The sequence below is a fragment of the Leuresthes tenuis genome, unplaced genomic scaffold (genome assembly GCF_036924035.1).
Source record: "Leuresthes tenuis unplaced genomic scaffold, fLeuTen1.0.hap1 SCAF_9, whole genome shotgun sequence".
In the NCBI taxonomy this organism is placed as follows: domain Eukaryota; kingdom Metazoa; phylum Chordata; class Actinopteri; order Atheriniformes; family Atherinopsidae; genus Leuresthes; species Leuresthes tenuis.
The window spans coordinates 23,590,574-23,608,911 of record NW_027325363.1 but is presented as its reverse complement, the minus strand read 5'-3'; the positions used below and the strand labels follow the sequence as shown (position 1 = coordinate 23,608,911).

General features: G+C 42.1%; 1 protein-coding gene across 1 annotated transcript in view; it reads right to left on the bottom strand.

Moving 5' to 3' along the window:
- lsamp (limbic system associated membrane protein) overlaps nucleotides 1-17,699 on the bottom strand; it is a 488,114-nt gene extending 470,415 nt beyond the window's left edge. The window contains exon 1 of the mRNA XM_072392920.1: nucleotides 17,481-17,699. Coding sequence (XP_072249021.1) covers nucleotides 17,481-17,544 — 64 coding nt within the window. The 5' untranslated portion in view covers nucleotides 17,545-17,699. The remainder of the gene's footprint in view (nucleotides 1-17,480) is intronic.
- Between the last annotated feature and the right edge of the window lie 639 nt (nucleotides 17,700-18,338).

Genomic DNA, 18,338 nt, shown 5'->3' with positions numbered 1-18,338 from the left:
TACACAGATGATTCAGATATTTCTTTAGATAAACCGCGATGGATCTGACATTGGCTGCCACAATATCTTATTTTTTTAAATGCCATTATAGTGGCTAAAAGCATTCCCAATACCAATGTCATCGCAATATGAACTTGAAATTGGAAAATGGATATATAAAAATAACAAACAAATGTATTAACAACCAGATTTATTAATTGGAAGCAAGGAATAGTAAAAAATGTACAAATGTTGCATAAAATGTTTTGCTTCTATCAGCTAAGATCAAATCTCATCCGAGGTCGAGTTGAGGGGGCAACAAGTTCAGGAGAGAAGCCCAGACATCCCTCTCCCCAGTGACACTCTCTAGCTCCTCCTGGGGCATTCTCAGGCCAGAAGGGACATATAATCTCTCCAACAAGTTCTGGGTCTGCCGTGGGGCCTTCTCCCAGTCTGACGTGCCCAGTAAGCATCCTAACCAGATGCCCGAACCACCTCAACTGACTCTTTCCGATGCGGAGGAGCGGTTCTCATCAAGATCCTTCCGGATTGTGGAGCTACTCACCCTGTCTCTAAGGCCCAGCCACCCACCAAAGAAAACCTATTTCAAACGCTTGTGTCCATGATGTCATTCTTTCGGACCAGTAAATTCCAGCCTTCCAGCTCAGCTCCCTCCTCACCACAACGGGCCAGAGCAGCTCCTTCACTCCTGCTGACGGAGCCTCATTCCATCTGTCCATCTCTCGCTCCAACCCGCCATCACTCGTGAATAAGATCCAGAGATAATTCAACTCCTCCATCTGAGGCAGTGACTCATCCCCGACCTTGATAGAGCACTCCACCTTTTTTCATTTGAGAACCGAGGCCTCTGATTTGGAACAGCTGAATTGCACCGAAGGTCACGGCTTAAAGAAGCCAACAGAACCACATCATCCGCAAAAAGGAGAGATGTGACCCTGAGGTCCCCAAACCAGATGCCATCATCTCCCCGACTACGCCTCAAGATCCTGTCAATGAAAATCCCTAACAGAATGGGTGACAAGAGGCAGCCCTGGCGGAGTACAACACACACTGTAAACGAGTTTGACCTCGTGCCAAGAACGAGGACACAGCTCTTGATTTGCCTATACAGGGACCGGATAGCAACTCTGGTACCACATGCTCCTGCAGCATCAAATCATGATATTGTCATAAGCATCAAGCTTTAAACTCTAAATCCTTTACCCACACCTCAGATTTGTTTTTATTTTGACAAACAGCCCACCATTAAAACATTATTCAAGTGTTGAGGCAAGACTGTAAAGTGGAGAGTATCACCAGCTAAAATCCACATTAATTATTTCCTCAATCCAAACGATGTCTAATTAACGACTTAACTGTTGATCTTTCAATATCGACCTTTCTCGTTGCTCACTAAGTTGTTGAATTGCTTCATATTGTTCACCTTGTGTGAAGGAAAAATGAATAAATCGCAGTCTGAGAAACGTGTCACAGGAGGCTCAACCATTTATAGCAACAAAAGGTTACACAGCTGCGTTTGACTGATGAAGCCCGGCTCTCGAGGAATCTCCAGCATGAATCAAAACAGCATTTGAAAGATGCTGCCAGGAGCAATAAGGCTCTAGTGGGGGTGTACGAGGGAAAACGGAGCACGTGCATATCATGGAGAAGAGATTCATGCAATTCACAAAGCAGGGGATGCCAGCGCAAATGCAATTGATAATAATTTGAAACAGATTGTAAGGGAGAGGGAAAGCATAACTAAAGAGTGCAGAAGTAAGAAGGGACAACAGTAGGAGTGGCGTGAATGGACTGCAGTGGATTGGGTAGAGCTGGAATTCCTCACATACTGCACACGTGTTAGAGACGTGCCTGGCAAGGTGCCATTAAAGTCCCTCAGCAGGTGCTTCTACACCGAACTGAGCCGTGCAGCGTAGCAGATGTTATACTCACACTCACAGAAACATAAGGCAGAGCTGATGAGTACATAAGTAAACTATTGTTATTGTAATCTGGAGAAAGAGTGTATTTACATGAATGGAATCTGAAAATCCAATTTTGAAGCTCGTTGAGCTATTCTCACAGTGATTTACTCCAACAAACACAAAAACACTCATCACCTTCTAATAATCATAACCACTATACGACTGTAGCCACTCGGTCCCTGTTCGTTACGAGCAAAACCAAAAAGGAAAGACGCAAGAGAACCAGAACTCATATATGTTTGTTGGTTTGGATGGGTAAGGGTTGAGCGATACATTTCCAACAAGAGGAGGGCTGCCTGCATGACAGTGAACAATCATTAAATAAAAGAAAAAAATACATTATTAATGACCATTAGGCACTACAGGGCCAGTTTTTCCAGTTTTAAAATGCACAAAGGCTTTTAAAAGTTGCAGTGTTTAAACTACCGAAGTTCTCCGTTGTACAGTTACTGTCGTATAAGTTGTTTTTTTGACAGAAACTGTGGAAAAGCTGCCCCCACCTTGAGTTGGTGGAAGTAGCTGATAGAATAAGAAGTGGAGGGCTTCAGAACTTTTCGACACCAAAAAAACTATGGCTCGGAGGGGGGAGGCAGTCCAACATCGTGGACATGCTATGCACCACTCGTGCCAAATTCACTGTAACTCCGACTTGAAATAAACGTTCGCAACTAGCTACGAAAATACGCCTGTGTGGCACCGGTGAAATAAAAAGCCTACTAGACCTGTTGCTGAGAAGGATTGGTGAGGTTAATTAACTAACTAATATCTGCCAGCTGTTCCTTTACAGAGCGGAGAAGTACGGCTTCTCTGTAAAATAACTACAGATCCATAGTAAACTCCAGTATGGGTCACCTCTGTCCCCTAAAATCTTCAGCTGTTGTGTTGAGCTTTTGAAAATCAGCCTTTAGGCTCCGGTATTTTTGATCACCGTGTTATGCAAAAAGGGAACACGTGTGTTCAGAGTCGATACACTCTCTGGTGCTCTCTTTGTCCTCATGTGTACGTGAGCATCAAAATTGACATATTAGAATCGATATCATAGCATTATGCGATTATCATTCTGATCAGCAACAGCTGACATAACAGAAGTGCCATTTGTGCTTCTTCACTAAAAGCTCATTAAATCATGTGCATTGTTTCTATGTTTGTCCCCCAATGCCATACATATTCCAAAGGTTCACTAGTTCCATCTATTCTTTCAGTTGTTTGAGAATAAAACTGTGCTCAATGGAAAAGTTGAGAGATGTTTTTCATGTAGAACATTTCCAAACGAGACATTTTAGAGCTGTAATTATAGTATCGCAGGACGGCGAAACCCTGCTATTTTTGCTAAAGGTCAGAATCTCAAACCACCCCAATCTGCAACAAACACAACATTGTAAGCCCAGCCATGGCTAACAGAAGAGTAACCAACCCTAAAAATGAGTTGATCAATGTTTTTACACATCAGAGCCTGCTTTGTTCTGGGGTGAATATGGGACCACGTAAAACACTGTTTTATGAGATAGACGTGAGCTCGAAGTCCCAGACCAGTAAAACATATTTCAAGAAGATTCAAATTTGATCAATCTAAGCATCTGCTTCAGAGATGAGGCTTTAAAGTCCGTAATTGTCCATTAATGAGCTTCATTATGCATCATCCATACAGCTTTCGCTCATGTGGACAGTTTGGATGAGACAACTGAAGCCGCAAAATGTGGACAGACATTAAACTGATCAGTCCTCTAAGCTCTGATGCTTCAGAAAACGTCCTTTTCTGACTTCCTCTTTTTAACATTTTTATTTATCTGTTACTTTTTTTTAATATACCTTCCTTCAATGGACTTCACATCCTAAGCGCTCATACCTTCTGACATTGTTTTTTTGCTAATCTGCGTTTTCCAGGTTTTTCTCTGTTTTAACTTCAATAAATCAAATTCTAACACTAAGAAGAATGCAATGAACACCTTTTTCATTGTCATTATATCACTCTGGATTCCGACAGTCAGGCCCAGGCGAAGCTTTTTCATCCCTATAACTAGGGCTGGGCGATAAAACGATAATGATAGCTATCGAGGAATAGAAAACATGTTCGATATACTTTGATATATTACGTTCGTCCATCTTTTAACAGACAATACGAATAGCCAATGGCAACGTGAGCTGCACCACGCTGAACCAATCACGTGGCTGGAATAAAGCCATGCCAGCAGCTGGTCGTGGCGTGTTTGTGTGTTTCTGCTGCTGCCGTATAAAAAAAGAAAATGAGTGCTCCCTCGAAAATGGAAGATACAACCCAAGGCGTAAGGGATGACATTTTAGATAAGAAGGGCCCAAAAAGTTCGGTGGTGTGGAGGTATTTAGTTTTTTTGAAGTCCGACACGAAACAGAGAAATGTGCAGTGTAAATTATGTCGAGCACATGTTCCGACAAACACAGGGAATACGGCTAAACTTTTTCATCACCTGAAGCAGCGCCACCCAGCACAGGGAATGCAAACTATTTTTGATTAGTTGACCGGTCAGATATAAGATTTTAATTTAAAACACCTGTTCTGTATTTCTCTGAAATAGTTGTATAGTGTTACATGTCCTGTTCAACTTTGACAGAAAATAAATATTTAATTAAAAATGAACCTTCTTATATCTTCAATCTCACTTAAGAGTAACAGGTAACATGTTTTATATTGTGATATATATCGAGATCGACTGATATAAAAATAGTTATCGTGATATGACTTTTTCCCATATCGTCCAGCCCAACTTACAATTGTTTAGCGTCACTGCTGCAAGACAGCTCAGGGCAGAAAACCGGATGGCATACCATGAAATTATCAAACACAAACAGCAAAAAGAACAGGTCTCGTTTCAGACTAAACGCATCAGCAGACATAGAGTTTTGCTGAAAAGGCGACACAGTGTCTGTACTGTTGCTGGACATCATCCTGTCATTACTGTATAATTGAGCAGCAATCAGCCAGTCTCTAATCTAATTCTAAAGCTTCTCCTCACTGAAGTCCATTAGGCAGAAGATGGTGGTTGGTGGAGACCAGTGACCAAAGAGGGAGGAAGAGGTTCTATAAAGCATCCCGAAGGTGGTGCCAGTCTGAATGTAGAATACATTTATTGAAAGTTTAAATGTGTCTGTTTCACGTTCACCACAGGCTCAACTTTAGTTCCTCTGCAAAGGGAGCTCATTTCACCAGTGAAGTTGTGGAATCGTCCCACACCTGCTGATACTGCAGAGTAACTCAATTCAAAAAGCCCAGCACTGTGACTGAGCTCAATGATGAAAATCATGGGTGAGCTGTTATTGTGTGGTGAAGCTTCCTGGTCTCATTTACCTAATTAGTTTTCCACTGTAGTCATTGGAAGCACAATCATCTGTTTACCGTTTCAATGAATTCTTTGATTAAAAAAAAAGAAAAGAAAAAAGATTGTCAGCCAAAAGTGACACTCTTTGTATCAAGAAAATTATGACACGCTCATTTTGAAGTTCTAATGCTGAGAAGGATGGCATTATTACATTTTGATGCTGTGCATGAAAAGCCACTGAAACCAATGCATTTATACACACACACTAACGCAAGAGTATCATTTACCGCACCAAACCCAGTGAGAGGCTTCTGAGCTCTCAGAGGAGTCATCATGAGCACCAATCTACTGATGTGCAACCCACAGGAGAGGTAACAAAAGAGATACACTCCATTTCTTCCAAATATAGACAACGATGCTTTCCAAATGTTGCTCAACAAATTACGCCAATACGGCGAAATCAGCCAAGTGGTACTCCTCCCAGCTGAATCAATTTCATCACACTGGATTTGACAACAACACGCATCATCTACCTCCTCAACATCACATGGCAAACTCTGAAGTCTGACGCGCCACAGCGGAATGATGTTTAAAGCAACCGGTGTACGGACAATACAATCACCGATCACACAGAGTATATGAAGCCTTCGATGCATAATGCAGCATCATTTACTAATGTGTGATCTTAACCGACATTCTATGATAAGTATCAACTTTAGAAATGAAGAAGTTAGTATTTGGCACCATGTGCATCATATCACTTTATTTAACCAACCTTTTCTTGGTCATTGAATAACAACTTCTTGGGGTCAAAAAATAAGCCCCATTTTCTTGAAATAAAAATTAAACGAGAAGCTTAAACGAGCACAACACACTAAGTTAACAAGAACCTTACCAAGGTTATAAAAGAACAGTACGGACCTGGAGCAACGAGTGCTGGTAGATTCACTCAAACAGGCTACTGAACCCTGAGCTACGATGTCCCACTCTTTTCCTGAGCAACGAACGCATCATTCAGGATGAACGCTGGCTGATAATGATCAGAGAATCCTTGGAAATGATTTCCGAAATTCAGTCCGCATCTATGTGCAAGTTACTCACTAGTTACTTCAAATGAAAGCCTGGGTTTTGAATAAAAAGAACACCCTGTCACTGTGAGATGTGGGCTTCGCATCTGCCCATCATTCAACCAGTGACAAGTAATCTCCAGTGACATTTTCTTCACCGCGCATTGAATTTAGTTTACTGTTGGACGTTGGTCTGCTGCTTGCGGTGCTGCCTTTATCGGGTGATTGCAAGGCTTTTTTTGTTTCTATGTATTACTTGTGTGTGGGCGTGTGTGTGTGTGTGTGTGAGAGATCTGGCTCCAGTTCCAAGTACTGGCAATGCCCTCAAAAAGGCTTTACTTGAGACACTGCCTGATCGATCATAGCTCCCTTAAGATGAAATAATCTATCAGGTAGTTCTGCAAACTATGTGAGGAAAAGTGCAGTGCATGAATTCCAAACCTTGCAAAGTTTTATTGCAGTGCTATAAAGTATGAAGGGTCTACCTATACTGATCAGCCAAAAAAAAAAAAAAATAGATACATAATTAATCATTTTTAGCCAGCAAAATCCTAAAAGTAAATGTTAAATTATGGCGTTTGTTAACTGTTACCAATTCTGTGTTCTTTTTTACAAAGCACATAAGGGGGGAATAAGTCAGATTATGTCAGAACAATGCAATGCAAAGCAATGCAAGTATGTCATTAAATAACACAGGTGAGGAGGGGTGACAGTTGTTGTAGTTTGACCAAACTGAGATCATCACACATCTTCGTCATTTGAAATCCCACAGTCAATACCACACAGTGGAAAGCCAAAGCTAATGTGAAATAAGCCAGTCAAATAGAAAAACTTTGGACTGATGGACGGAGCAGTGACTACCATTTTCCAGTAAAGCATAGATCTGACCCATCAATCAAAGCAGCCATGTCCTTAATAATGAATAACCTGATATAACGCAAACAGGTTCATTAATACACTTAGTTTACAGCTGGAATCAGGAGGGATGTGTGTCAGTCGTGCAAGCTAATTACATGAATTGAAAAATTAATGAAAGAAAAAAAAAATTGGAGTCTCAAACTTAAAATTCAGATGACTAATGCCAGAACTGATTTACAAATGGTACAAAATCTGGGTCGACTCGGGCCTTTTGTCAAAAAGCAACACAGGACCAGGTCATGGTTGTAGTTCTCCATGCACTGCAAAAGAGAGCAGAACATGAGATCATGGCGGAGAAATGAGCCGTTAAAAAGTAAGTGAACATTTAACTGTTTGACAGCCAAAACCAAGGTCCAAAGTAGACGACAGAGATTTGTACCTGAGGCTGTGGATCCATGAAGGCTTGCTGCACCATTTCAAACTGCATGCTTTTAGAGGAAAAGCTGAGGGCGGGAGTAGTGTCTCCCTGTCTTCTGTCTCCCAACCGTCCCTTCTTTCCTCCTCTTGTATTTCATACTTTTGTTTCAGCGTGTGGGATGTTGAACCCAGAAAAACGCCGTAGTCTGTCAGTAAAGAAAGCTTCACAAAACGCCGGCTGCTCCACAGGGAACCTCACAACTCCGGCGTAAACCAAATGAACCAAAGAGCAAGTCCAATACTGCGTTCAGTCTTAGATAAAAATCAGAAGAGAACTGTTCAGCGAGCATGACGCAGCTTCGAGCGAATTAGTAAGGGTGAATTACTGAACTGGCAGCACTTAAAAGCAAATCAAACGTAAGATGATTTGCGTAAAGGGTTTCTGCGAATGAGATATCACATAAAGTGTAGAAAAGATCTGCTGAAAAAGGCAATGTCTATATCACCATGTAACTCATTTGCATAACAGCTGAAGGGTAATACTCCACTCAGAAACCTGCTTTATAGTGTTCACTTAAGAAAGGGCTCGGTCAGGAATAAGCTTAGCCAGCGCTTCATAATTATGCGTTGGATGTTCCCGGTTGAGAGTCAGATAAACCAACACCGTCAGGGTAAAATCAGGGATCGTGTACGGTATAAATTTGCCAATTTTGGCTGAGAACACGTAATTAACATCTCTACCCATCGCACCGACACAAAACACTTTTTGTATTGCTCAAACTTTTGGACCTATGACGGCCCCGTTCTTGTGGCTCATGTGCAAACATTTAAAAAGCTCACAAGTTTATGGTTCCGACCTAAGTGTCAAACATTGTTCCTGTGCATGTTTTTTTTTACAAATATTTTCTCAAATCATGCGACTCGGTTAGAGAAAGACAGGTAAGAAAATCACAATTACACGCTGTGAATGTTAGCTGGGGTTAGCATTAGCTAGCGTTAGCCAGCATTTGCACACTCTGCCTGGCTCCAAGTAGCAAGGCATGATGGGATCATGCTCACTCTTGTACTGTACATCCTCTGTTCAGTACTTGAGGAGAACCATGTGATGAGACTGCAGCGCACGTTATAGTAAATCAAATGTTTCAGTTGTCATTTCAAACAGTCCTAAAATGGCTGACTCACTGTCGTAAAGGAGAGGACAAAACAAGAGAGCCTTAAAGAGACAGGAGCTCAAATAGAGTGTTTCAGACGGAAAGCGGCAGGAGCTGCAGCAGTGATGTCCAGTATGAGACAAACGATTTGTGTGTATCACATTAAAACAGGTAAAGCTGTTGGACTGAATCACAAGATCAAAGCATGAAACTGTAAACAAGCATAATTACGGCTCTTTAAAACTGCATTATTTTCAAAAAGCATATTTACCCTCAAACTATCAGTCAGTACATATTTGGAACTGGGTTGACTCTTAATTATTTGTTTTATTAAAAATTATTTTGATGTCAGTAAAACCATGAGTTTAATCAGTAATGACTTAAAGTTAGTGTGTGTTCTGGAAGGTCACAGTGTTGTATTCTGAATCAGCTGGCCTGCATTTGCCTTCAGCCATAAAGGCAGAAATCATTTCCTCAAACACAACATGATGTGTGCTAGAAGAAATGCCCATGAAAGCGCACACAAATGTGAGGCTAATTTAATGTTTGTGTACAGTTTGGTGAAAAATGGCACTGTGCCTCCAGGCTGGATTGTTGTTATTGACATGTTCTGTCCAGTGAATTCCACAGCGTTGCCCACACAAAAGGCAGCTCTCAGGCGTGAGATGATGTGTTCATCTGCGTGAGATGATGTGTTCATCTTAACGCAACAGAAACCAAGGCCTTAAAAAAAATAACATACTTAGGATTGCGATGGCAAACAGATAAATCAATAACGAAAAAGTAATCACGGACATACAGAAGAAGCTTTGTGTTTTTTTCCCTTGCAACAGTCTGACAGATCATTTTAATGACGATCTATATTCCCTTTTTGCTGTGCACTTCAGTGATGCGGCGCCTCGTCCATATTAATACCCACAAGATTTTACTGCCGTCGTCAGCCTCTAACCCGTCCTCTGCAACGAGTGAGCTGACGGAAAAGTTAATGGAGTTTTTGATTAGAGGTTCCTATGTATGTGACTGAGTTCATTCATGCTCATTTTTCTCAGGGAACAGGGAAAGCACCAATTTGTGATTAATGGGTCAATTTATCAACAATTGCCACACATCAATATCATAGTTATAGTAGTTCCATCAACCTCAACAGCACTGTTTTTTTTTATCGTATTCTTCTGTCTTATACGAGTGTGTGTTCCTCTGCAGACAGGCATTATTACGCTGCTTGACAGCCTCTTTCTGTGGAGATGGGGACACTCATCCGGGATGAAGGAGGGCCATAAAAGACAACTTTTAACTTGCTCACAGCACGCATGCATCCTTCACACATCTGTGACACAGTCTATGATCCTGTCTTCTTCACTGACAAACTGCCTGACTCAACCAATTCCACACCCCCACTCTCCATCCACAAAGTCCAGGTTCAGTATCCTGGCCACGCTAACGCTTTCCTCCAGGGACTCATCCTTTAACTAAGGCCTCGCCGCGGTCCTTCTTATCCGTGTTGAGCTGCGCTCGTATCTCTGTCTGTCCGCCCAGTATCACTCAAAGAGCACTCCAAACAAAATCAAATCTGGCACGTATGCACGGGGAAAATGTCAGGAATCCAAGTGAAACTAATCACTGCATTTGGCTTTGATCACAACAGCGAGGACAGAGCATCCAGCAAAATTCACAGCAATTTCCACACAGACCTCTTCACACGCTTTGCCTCCAATTTATGTCCAGCTTGAAAGATTCTTTTCCACTACGGCTACCGAGCTTCTCAATCTAATGTTGGCTGTCATTAAATAGCCACACATTCTGTTTATAAAGTGTTACTAAATCTACAGCAGATCAACAGAATTTGTGATCATTTCACATTCTGTGTCATCAATAAAATACCACCAGACTCAGTCCTCTGGTCGTAATGCACTGATCCACAGAAGGGGAAAAAAAACCTCAATCTTGGTTCAAACCCCATTCCCTTTTTTCTTTTTCTTTTTTCTCAAAAGGATTACCTGTTTGAATAAAGGATTAATTGACACTGGATAGGTGGATGTGGGATTTAATGGGTAAACACTTAAGCAGGGCAAAAAGCACTAATCTTGTAATCCTATAATACAGTGTCACCCAAGATTTTTATTGACACTGGAGCGCAGAAAGGAACATACAGAAAAGCGTTGGTTTAAAGGCACGGTAAGCGGCACTGTCAGCACGTTGTTGGTCGTTGAAAAACGTGCACGGGGAAGAAGATCAATCAAAGAATTGTTCCATTTGGTTCACAGATTAAAGAGGTATTTCTTTTTCTGTTGTTCCAGCAGGCATTGTTGTTGTTGTTGTTAGGTTTATGAAGACATATGTAGGCCATTAGATGTCTGATAAATATATTATGCACTTGGTAAGGCAAATTAAGGCTGATAAAGTCAGTACTTTATGAAATCTATAATGCGTTCATGTCTCTCCCTCGCAATGGAATTTTTGTATGTGGAACCGAGTCAGTTGCTTGTTTCAGCAGCTAAAATTAGTAATGACAATAAAAATAGAATGGAAGCAGGCATCTACTAAATAATTTGTAGACCTCATTTTTTTAAATCATAAATCTAGAGGCAAATATCAGTCAGGAAAATGTTCTTTGCATAGACAAAGTGTGACAAAAATAAGTCACACAGCTACAGTTTACTGGGGAAAGAAGCCCCCGCAAACAGCCTAAACCAGGAACCTTTTTATTGTAAGGCAACAGTGGGTGCCGATGCCTCAAGATAGGTGAGGGTAGAATTATTCACCACAGTTTATGGGCACAGTTGATTGGAACTACAGCGACAGACTTTTAACTGGACCACCGTCATCGTCCCACTGTGCATTCACACAAGTGTCCGATGCTGCGCTCTGCAGGAGAAAACTTTCCCTGTGGGAGATCATCATACCTGTAACCAAATTTATTGCAGGCTTTGTCTTTAAGGTATTCAGAGTGGGATTTTTTTTGATGATGCTGTGGCCATAAGATCAGGATTTATTAGAGCAGAGCGACGGTCTGAAAATGTAACATGTCATTTTTCATCCCAATGTCTGACACGTTAAGCTGTCTGGAGAAAGAAACATTTGGCTGTATCCACACAAGATGTAAAAAGTTGGAACTTTGGTGAATGTGAACAGCAAATGAGGCTATTTGAGTCGAGAAACAACCTGAACTCCAGTGGCACCATCTTGTAGTGTTTGTCTGGCTTTTGGAAGCTTGACTTTGTGTGATTTCAGTCAGACTAACATCTTGAACAATGTTGCGCTTTTGGTCGCACCAACACAATGAATTGGCTCTTTCAAGTGTCATGTAGACATGTTCAGTGATTATACTGTACCTTTAAGCAAAGGGCATTTACCTAACGCTCTATTTCTGTAACTCGTAGACTACTTTTATGAGACGTGGACCTTTTGAAACCCTTCTTTATACGTGCTTTTGGCTCTGATGACATTTTTTTTAACTTAAAACTTGTCCGTTAACAGATTAATTGACACAGACAGCGTCTTTGTGATAGCTGTTGTGTGTGTGTGTGTGTGTGTGTGTGTGTGTGTGTGTGTGTGTGTGTGCCTGTCTCTCGCATGCTTTCATGTTTCCCCAGTGCATGAATGTGGTGTGCATGCGGTAGAAGACAGCAAGATCGATTTTGAAAAAGGTGTTGCTCTATCTGGTCTCTGTCTCAAAACAATTAAAAACGATATCAACATAATGCTGATCAGTAGAATTGGTATAAATTCTGGTATCAATATATATATCCAGTGTCTTCCCTATGTAACTCAGTACCGCTGCTCAAATGAACGTGTCATCGTCCTCAGCCCTGTTTAGAAGCGGTGTACATTGATCTACAGAAAGTCTGGGGTTTGCTGTTTCAGGTCTGCCTGGTTTTTTATTCGTCCAAGTACTTGAATACTGTCCAATGACATTAAAGTTGGATCTAATCAGATCCATCTTGTGATTGAAGTTAAAGGAAACGTCCAAACCCACATAGGGTGAATCTTCACTCTCACCTGCTGTTCTTCACCTGTCGTGAAAAACAACAACTGAGTCTTTTTTCATCCACTAACTCTAAAGTCATGTGTACAAATGATTTTGCATGGAATTAATTAGACCGTGCGCCCACATGGGACTCTTACTCGAGCCAGCTGTGATCTGGCCCAAAAAAAGAGCCAATGATGGGAAATGAGAAGGTTAGTATGGGTGCCTATGATAAACTAGAGAGAGAGCCAGCAGGAATCACATGTTTTTAATTGTTTCGCTCGCATTAGGAGGGAGAAATGCATATCAGGCATTTCACATTTTCGATAAAAAAACATCTAATTAACTTGCAAATGTAAACAGTACAGTAGAGCACTGTAAGATGGTCTTAAGCCACACCAAATTTCTTCCTGTTTGGCTTTCAAAGGGCTGGAATTTCTTGTAATCTCTCAGCAATAACTCTCCCTGGTTTCTGAAGGTCTTTCAAAGTTTTTCTATTCTTCTCCGTTCAGCTCTTACACCTGATCGTTTTCAGAGGAACCTGTTTTCATTTTTTGTTAAACCACTTAACACTGACTTCTGAATCACTGACGTGGGGGGGGGGGACCTACACGTAACAGACGGCTTGAGTCCTGACAATCCAATGGGATATTAGAGGCTGTTCCAAAACGTTTGCACAGTGCTGTATTTGCCACCATGATACTCGTGTTGTGCTTTCAATGCAGCCGGGAGGTGTTGCTTCCCTCCATCCAATGCTAGCTCTGTTAAAGCACCGTATGTTTCCACCTCCAGATTCTCTGTAGTCTTACAGCTGGGTGACCAAACAATTCACTAAATTCATCAAAAATGTGGTTCAAAGTCTATTTTAAAGGTTTTTTTCCCTCTTCTTCGACCACAACATTACAAAAGAGGCACCTTTTCATCTGTCAAAGTGACAAGTTTGATATTAGATAAGTCAAATGTATATTTACATGTATGGATTGAGCTTGAAGGCGTGTTTAAACAGCCAGATTTTGTGGGCCTGTTTGTTGCTCTTTCAGCCTAAAGGGAAATTCATTTCAACTTTGCTTCTAATTAATTTTTATTGCTCAGACAGAGCGAAACGTTTCTTTCGGTGGGGAATAAATCTGAGATTATCATTTTTGGTCACCTCGGTGACCTCACTCACTACTGTACATATTGTCCGTTACACACAAGTCAGTGGCCTCTGAAGCCACCTCACATAATCTCTCTTTGACAAGCTTTACTTACTGAGTCCTTTAATCTGGAATTTCATTTGGCTGCAGAGTGCAGGTAGAGCTGTCTGCCCACGCAGCAGTGCCAAGAACGGCTGGCGACATCTGGGGTTATCTCCAACCAAACGTGCTGGTAGATCTTTATCTCTGAAAGCTGCCACAGATTTGGTGATTCTCCTCCGTCTCTCAGAGATGGAGCAACCGCTCAGCAATTTCTCACTGACCAGTCGTTCCACCTGTGTTCGCTGACTAGTGGAATGTAGTTGGATAGTATAGTTGCCACTTTTCATGTGGGTGATCTCCTGCATGAAAGGTCCAGTAAGGGTCCTTAGGCAAGACCCCCTTACCCTGCCAGTCTGAATCGCTTTGGATAAAAGCATCTGCCAAATTCATAAAGTAAGCCTCGATGTTTGCTTTCAAATGTTTTTTGTTTTTTTTTAATTACCTGCTGCTATGCTTTGCCTTTCTCTGCTATATCACTGAAATAATCCAAAGTAATGTCAACCGGAGCTACGAGTTTGTTCTTCTTGCTGCAAGGTGACCGTTCCGTTGCACGTCTTCTCCAGGTTCTCCATTATTTCTTCACTCTGCATCTGTGCAGAATCGTTCATTGAGCTGCTTCTCAGATTCCAGGCATTGCCACAGCTCAATCAAAAAGTGACCGTGTGTAGCTACGCAGTCATTTAAGGACGCAAGGCGTTGAGTTGTGTCCTCATAAACTTCAGATCAATGACAGATGAATCATCAAATCGAACCGAATCGTAAGATTCCCAGTTCGGATGAAAACAGACGTCCCACACTGTTTCCGATGCAAATGCAGGCGAATCCAAACCACTGGCTGCTTCAGGTACCTCAACAGTGGTAGATAATCAGATAAATGAACAAAGAGGCAGGACAAAGTACTCAAAATCCAATTGTCCTCCTCTGAAAGATAATCAGCTGCCAAGCGTCGTTAAAGCTCCTGAAAACCTTCTTTCTTTGTGTTGTCTTGGTGTGATGAATGACTTCCTAAAGCGTGTCTCTTTATTCAACAGAACCACTAACAAACCCCTGCAGTCGTCTGTTTGAACGGCAACAGAAATGTTTTGGATATTTATTAAGAGAGCTCTTTTTTTTCTCCATTTGCTCATTTCAGTGGAGAAAATGAATGAGTATCCAAATGCAGTAATGATGATAAAATACGATCCATGTTTAAGCAGCTGGCCTTGTTGGAGCGCGATAGAGAGAGTGGAGCAGTGATTTACCTTTGTGATTAAAGTTGATGCTCAGTGGAGGATAAATACTTGTTCACTAAAGACTGCATTTCACATCAAATGAGAATTTCTGAGCCCCTTTTGAACAGCGGTCCTTCGTGAACTTTTAAAAGCTGGCAGCAGTCAGGGTCACCATCCAAATCAGTTGAGGTCTGAGCAGATGACAAGTTTAAAGTGACGCTGCGACCAGACTTAGAGGAAACAGTTAAAGAGTTTACAGTCTGTAAATGCTTCCAGTAGTAACAGAGACACAAATGATCAAACAAACAAAGGAAAGCATCCAAATTACTGGAGCCGTTAAGTAGCAGGGAGACGAGGACAAAGTGGAAAAAAAAAAGGTGCAATCAAAAGCTGATAAGTAGGGAGAGAGGAAGAAAAGAGGGGATTTGTGTTTGGACTAATGAGAGGAAGATTACACGAGAGACAACTTATCAAGAACTGAGAGAGGCAGTGATAGGAATCTTAACTATAGCTCTTTCATCCAATTCTATTTTGTTTCCTCTCTTCCAGCTGAGGTTTTGTGGGCCATAAATGTGTAAAAAAAAAGCTTTAAGTGAGCTCGGCTGGCATTAAGACATTTATTTCCATGTCATATGGGAGCCTCGGAGCTATCTGAGCTCTTCCCACCGTCACTGCTTTGTATTTATATAGCAACAGTTGCGGAATGTGATGTGCCAGTTGCTGGGTTCCTATTGCTGTTGTTAATTTGCAGTTAGGAGACGTGAATATGAACAGCTGAAACAATTTAAAAATACAACACCAACAGAAATCCACAAATGGGCGAAAAACGCTTATATGCTCACAGAAGACGTCGTATGCATTATGAGATCGTCTGAACTGGCTGAGGTGGTTCATTTGTTTCTGATATGGGCAGAACACTGACCTCACAAAACTGACCCTCACCTTCCCAGATATTTAATATCACAAACACCACCAGAGTCTTTCTTGAAGAAAAGCTCTCTCCATACTCCTTTTGGGGATGTCCACCGCAGCTGTTGTTTTTGTTTCCTCGCTGAGGTATTTTTCCTTTGACCAGCTACTTCTTTTACTAAATTACAACCATGGCTTACACCACCACCACCACCCTACAGCAACACCTCGCAGCCTACTTTATACCCTTGAAACCCATTCATAGAAAAATGATTTGCATTTCTTTTTTAGCAGCTTTTCAAAGATTGCTTCAGATTGGATCTGCAGGTGAATGCAAACAGCATCAAGTGCATGATGAGACAAGTTCCTTCATCCAAACCACAATAAAGACGTTTGGGTGGACATTTTGGCTCTGTATTTGACCAAACCTGTCACCAGTGGCACCCACTTTAAGTGACACCTTCCTTGAGACCTTTTCCGTGCTAAGAAATCCTTTCTATGAGGAAACAGACATGTATGGTGCTGTGGCCCTTCTGAGCTGGGAAGGTGTGGCTCTCTCTGACACCTTCTTCTAATTCCACCTCTCGCCCTCGAGTGTTTAACAGTGTTTTCTTTGTTACACTCCTTGGCTCAAAACGAGCAGCTTTGTTTTGCAACTGCAAACGTCAAACAGTCCACAGTTCTTTCCAGAGCAGATCCACTTCCAGCATTATCACTTTCTGCGGACAGTTAATTACAAGGAGAGAAGACGTCAAAACCAATTCCCATTTTTTCTATCTCTATCACAAAGGTCTCCCTCCTGTTCCCCCCACAGCACACCTCTTTTTTTCATCCTTTTTGCACCCACATGAACCACATCCACCTGGCGCGCGCACGCTCCGCACTTTTCGGGCTCCTTGCCAGCACGAGAGCGGTGCCAAAAAAGAATCCGAAGTGACTGATCCGAACTCTGATTTATCTTTTGCCATTGTGAAAGTGAAGTGTTTCCAGTAGGCTTGGAGCCACAATTAAGACACTGATCTATATTCACACTTTACGCTGTAATCCTAAAGCCCCGGGGAGCCCAGCAGCATCCACATGTTACTGTCATAACTCTGCTGAGAGGAGTCAGCTGCACCAGCATCTTCTCACACTCAGCTACGCTTACTGTACCATCAACTTTATCCCGACCAAACAGCCCTCCTGTAACCTCAGCGCGACCACTGCACACCTCTGCCATGTCAGGTGTTTTCTGGGGTGAAAGTCACTTGACATACCTTCGTACCTCGAGAGAGCATCAGAGGGAAAGACGCAACATACTAAACATCCACCGTGGGTGTTATTTTTCCTCTAAATTCCGGCGTTTCCTTGTGGAAAACGTCAGGATATGACAATTAAAAAAAAAAGAATGAGACGATTCCCTTGCCTTGAAATCCAAAGAGGAAAGCGACGCCGGTGATCCACGCGGTGTGTATCCAGAAGTAACCCATGGTATCCTGTCCTCAGGTGCAAAAGCTCCGCGCTCCAACAGACCGAGCTCCGTCTCTGGCGGTTAAGTTTCCAGTAGCGCGAGCGCCGCGGATGAAGCCGAGCGGAGGGAGAAATCCCAGTCTGAGAGGGGCTGGTGAACACGGGAGCCGAAGTCTCGACCACGGCTTTCTCTGCTGCTTTCACACGGACGTTAGCGACCCCTACCGAAAATCTTACCGACACATGAAGTGTGTGTGTGTGTTCGTGTTGGTGTGTGTGTGTGGTGTGTGTGTGCGTGGGTTTCCAATCGACTCTGTTTTCAACTAGAGCCGCAGTTCGGGACTGAGAAATGTGGGTTAAATCCGCGCATTTCATTCAGCGCCACACCATGACAAACAGGGTTTGCAGCAGACTGGAAGTGTTGGCAACAAGAGATTCCTTACCCTGCATTTTCTCCCAGTTTAAGCCACCTACATCTATCTTTATCATTGTAAGCACATGAATGAGGATATCACATGGACTCAGATGGGATATTCACATGAAGCACATTTGTTTTTTTCTGGGATTATGATTAATTCTTAACCCCCCAGTAGTCCCCAAATATTTTAAGAAGAGTCCACCGCTTATTAGGAAGGAAGACTCCTGCCTATAAGGTCTCAGAGTTTGGAAACAACCTCTCAGACACAGAAAGGATTCTGTTGAAGAAAATATTGGGACGCATACATGGAAACCTTTATAGATGTAGATACACAAACTGTGAGACCAGTCAGTATGGAGGCAATTATTATCATCCCTGCAGGATTGATGCTCCTGA